The sequence below is a fragment of the Pteropus vampyrus genome, unplaced genomic scaffold (assembly GCF_000151845.1).
Source record: "Pteropus vampyrus isolate Shadow unplaced genomic scaffold, Pvam_2.0 Scaffold406, whole genome shotgun sequence".
NCBI classification, from domain to species: Eukaryota; Metazoa; Chordata; class Mammalia; order Chiroptera; family Pteropodidae; genus Pteropus; species Pteropus vampyrus.
Window position 1 is genome coordinate 248143 of NW_011889187.1, and position 4512 is coordinate 252654.

At 52.1% G+C, this 4512-nt stretch overlaps 1 protein-coding gene across 1 annotated transcript in view; it reads right to left on the bottom strand.

Annotated features, from left to right (window-relative positions):
* SLC19A1 (solute carrier family 19 member 1) overlaps positions 1 to 4512 on the bottom strand; it is a 37759-nt gene that overhangs the window by 3768 nt on the left and 29479 nt on the right. Inside the window, 1 exon segment of the mRNA XM_023523758.1 lies at positions 3893 to 4133. Coding sequence (XP_023379526.1) covers positions 3893 to 4133 — 241 coding nt within the window.

The window sequence follows — 4512 nt, forward strand, 5'->3', positions numbered from 1 at the left end:
GAGAACTTCAACAACGAGACAGAGAACATAAAAACAGAAACGGAAATCATAAAAGGGAACCAGCCTGAAATAAAGATCACGTTATCTGAGATGAGAAGAGTATTAAATAGAATAAGCAAAGTGAATAAAGAAAGGATCGAGTGACCTACATAGAGGACGAGAAAGCCAAGGGCACTCGATCAGAATGGCAAGAAAAAATAAGCCAAGACTATGAAAATAATTTAAGGAGCCTATGGGACACTATTCAAGGTAAAAACATCCATCTCATCGGTATACCGGAAGGAAAATAAGACGCTGAAAAGCTATTTGAAGAAATTATGATGGAAAACCTCCCTCACCTGGTGAAGGAAAGAGACATACAACCCCAGGCAGCTCAGAATCCCAAAAACCAGGAATCCAAAGAGGCTCCACACCAAGACATATTATAATTAAAATGCCAAAGGTTAAATCCAAAGAGAGAATCTTAAAAGCGGCAAGAGAAAAGCAGTTAGTTACCTACAAGGAGCCCCCATAAGACTGGAGCTGATTTCTCAGAAGAAACTATGCAGGACAGAAGGGCCTGGCACAAAATATTTGATGTGATGAAGACCCAGGAGCTACGACCAAGAATACTTTATCTAGCAAAGCTATCATTTAGAGTCAAAGGACAGATAAAGAGCTTTCCAGACAAAAAGAAGCTAAAGGAATTTATCACCACCAAGCCAGTATTACAGGAAATGCTGGAGAGACTTCTTTAAGAAGAAAAAACACGTATCAAAAACAGGAATAAAGAATAACAACTACAGTCCTATCAATAAGCACCTCAAATGGAGAAGAATTAAGTGCTCCAACCAAAAGAGAGAGTGGCTGAATGGATACGAAAAAAAGACCCCTGCATGCTGCCCACGAGACTCACTTCAGATTAAGACACACACAGACTAAAAGGAAGAGGGTGGAAAAAGATATTGCCTTGATGGACCTAGAAGGTATTTAAGTCAGACAGAGAAAGGTAAACACTATATGATTTCACTTATATGCGGAATCTAAGGAACGAAAAGAACAAACTAATCAAAACAGACTCACGAATATGGTGGACATTTTGGTGACGGACAGAGAAGGTGTTGGGGGCGCTGAGAGAGTGGGGTGAAGGGTTGAAGAGGCACAAATTAGTAGCTGACGGGTGGTCATGGGGACGGGGAGCACGGCACAGGGAATGCGGTCGGCATTAGCACGTCGGCCGGGTGAAGGGCCAGGGGAGGGAGGGAGTGATTGGGATCGTTTTATGAACTATGCAGATGTCTAACCAATGTAGTGTATACTTGAAAGTAATTAAAGTAATTTAAAAATTTTTAATTAAAAAAATAATACGACTATATGCTGTCCACGAGAAACTCACTTCAAATATAATAATACAATCAAGTTAAAGCAAAAAGATGGTGAAGGCTCTATGATTTGAACATTAATCACAGGAAAGCAGGAGTGGCCATATTAATGTCAAGTAAAGGAGAATTTGGAGATAAAATGACCAGAGACAGAGAAGGACATTACATGCTAATAAAAGGCTCAACCTACCAAGACACACAGCGATTCCAAATTTGTATGCAACGAACTAAAGAGCTGTAAAGATGAAGCAAAATGTGAGAGAACTGAGAGAAGAAACAGACAAATCCACAGTTATAGTGGAGACGCCAACACCCCTCTCTCGACAACAGAACCAGACGGAAAACCCACAACGGAGAAGAAACGAGCGACAGGAACGAGTCAGCACTGACAGATGACCGCGCCCGACAAGTGTCCGTGGAACATCTAACCAGACAGACCACACCCTGGGCCATAGAAAACCTCGGCAAACTTAAAACGATTTATAACATAAGGCTGCGTTCTCTAATCACAAAACAGAATCAGAATAGAAATCACTAACAAGGATCACTGGACAATACCAAGACGCTTGCAAACGAAACACACCTTGAAAAAGTCATGGTCAAAGAGAAAGCTTCCAGAGATTTCAAAAAATACAAAGAAACGAATGAAAATGAAAATACAACATGTCAAAATCTGCGGGATGCAGCTAAAGCAGTGCTGACGGGGAAGTGTACAGCACTACACGCGACACTGTTAATCTCGGCTCCCATCTCGAGCCCGGAAGAAGACGAGCAAAATAAGCCCACGGCAGAAGGAAAAAGACCGAAGACAAAGTTCTAGCCAGCGCCACAAGGCCAGAAACAGAAATAAAAGGCATACTAAAAAAACGGTGTAGAAACATTTCACCAAAGAGGATATACAGATGGCAAATGAGCGCGTGGAGAGAAACATCACCTTCCATCAGGGGAATGCAAATTAAAACCACAATGCGCCGTCACCACACACCTATCAGAATGGCTAAAAAACGCCACCAGAAGCCGGCGAGGGCCTGGAGGCACCGGGTCTCTCACCCGCGGCTGGAGGGAACGTAAAATGGTACAGTGCTGCGAAAAACAGGTCGACAGCTTCTTAAGAAGCACGCACCTGCCACATGACTCGGCAGCTACACTTTTGGACATTTATCCAGAGATATGAAAACCTACATTCACACAAAACCTATCAACAAATTTTACAGCAGGTTTATTCGTAACCACCGAGAACTGGGCACACCCCAGGGACCTCCGCGGTGAGTGTAAGCCAGCTGTGGCCCGCCCACATGGAACAGCACGTAGCACTGAGCAGAGGTGACCCGGTGACACACGCGAGGACCCGGGCAGATCTCGCTGGAACCAGGCTGGGTAGAAAAAGCCAGGCCCCAAAGTTTATGTACTGCAGCATCCCATCTAAGGGGCACGCTAGACACGAAAGGTTAGAGAGGCGGAGGGCAGACCGTGGCTGCCCGGAGCTGGGGAGGGGACAGGGTGGCAGTCAGGTAGCGCGGCTGCGAGGGGGCAGGCCGAGGGCCCCTGGGGGGAGGGAGCCTTCTGTCTCTTGACCTTATAAGGTCAACATCCCGGCAGCGACACTGCACTGGAGAACTGCAGGACGCGCGTGGGGAACCGGGCACGGGCGGTGTGGATCGCTACGGCCTCTCACCGCATGTGAGTGAGCAGTTGCCCAAAAAGGAAAAGCTTACTCGGAGAAACGAGCACACCCAGGCCAGCCCCTGGCCACCGGCCGCTATGCTCTGCCCGCGCTGAGACTGAACACCTGTCCCCGCTGTCACCACGCAGGATGGAGTGAAAGGGACACACGGAGCTCCCAACAGGAGAAGGGACAGGGGAGCTGGAAGGCCTGTTCTGGACCCCGTGTCAGGTCCCTAAACTTCTGGAGTTACGCTTTGACTCAGAAATAAAACCAGCCGGAGAAAACCAACGCGTGTTCTCAACGCACCCGATGTGGCGTCGCCACATGGGAGGGGCTGGGGCCAGGACACGCGAGGGAGGCCCAGCCCCTGGGCAAGGTGTTGCAAGCCCTTCCCGCCCAGCCGCGGGCCCCTTGGAAGCCCCGCTGCCCAGCAGGGACAACCGGGGCCCCTCCCAGGCCAGGTGGACGGCTGAGTCCAGATCCGTGGAAGGCCTGGAGCCAGAGGCCTCCTCCAAAGGGGACCTGGCCACACGTGGAGGCCACACGGTTCCCACTGGGGTCGGGCACACCCTGCGCAGATCTGGGCCCCGAAGGAGCAGGGCCGGCCAGCACGGTGGTGGCCATCACGGCTCCCGGAACCGTGCCCGCTGAGCCTCCCGTCCCTGCTCGGGGCCTCGTTTCCTCTCCTGTGCTCGGTGGGTCCAGTGTATCCGGCCGGAGACGCCCGGCCCCCCGTGCGTGGCCCCCGCCCTCGGTAGGTCTGTGCTCTGGGCCCCACAGAGGGGGACGCTGCTGGTCGGGTGGGCACCGGGAGGCCCTGGTCCAGACACCGCCCTCCCTGGAAATCGCCCGACACGGGACTCACCTGTGAGTGCACCGAGAGGCCCAGGCCCCGCTTGTCGGAAACCACGAGGGTGATGGCGGTCTTCAGGACGGTGGCAAGGAACGTGTTGACCCCGAAGACCAGGGCACAGAGCTCTTTAGAGAGAGAAGACGCAATCTGGAAACTTAAGGGGAAAGCAGGAGAAGGTCACATGGCTGGAAGAACAGCGGGTGCCGCGGGTGCCCAGGGGACACCTGGTTGGGGTGCGGGGATGGCCATGGACCTGATGATGGGCCAGGTCCACGAAGGCCACGTGAGACCAGCAGGACAGGCCTGGTGCCCAGGATGCCCCCGCATCTTCCCGCGACAACTCGCAAAATAAATGCGGACAGGGCACGACGCAGCCCCAGGGGACGTGCCAGAGGAGCCCTGGCACAGAGGGGACCGGTCCCTGCGGCCCTCAGAAAACCGCGCCCAGATGGGCAGGGCGTCAGGGGGAACACTCTGGAGTTAAAGTCCTTCGTCGTTAAACGATCCGGTAGAAAAAAGAAACCCACAAAACGAGCGAGCGCGGAGGCGGCGATGTGCGCGCGGCGTCCTCCCCTGGAGGAAACGAGCGGCCGAAGGACTGATCCCCAAAGCGCCTTTCGAGATGAGCGACG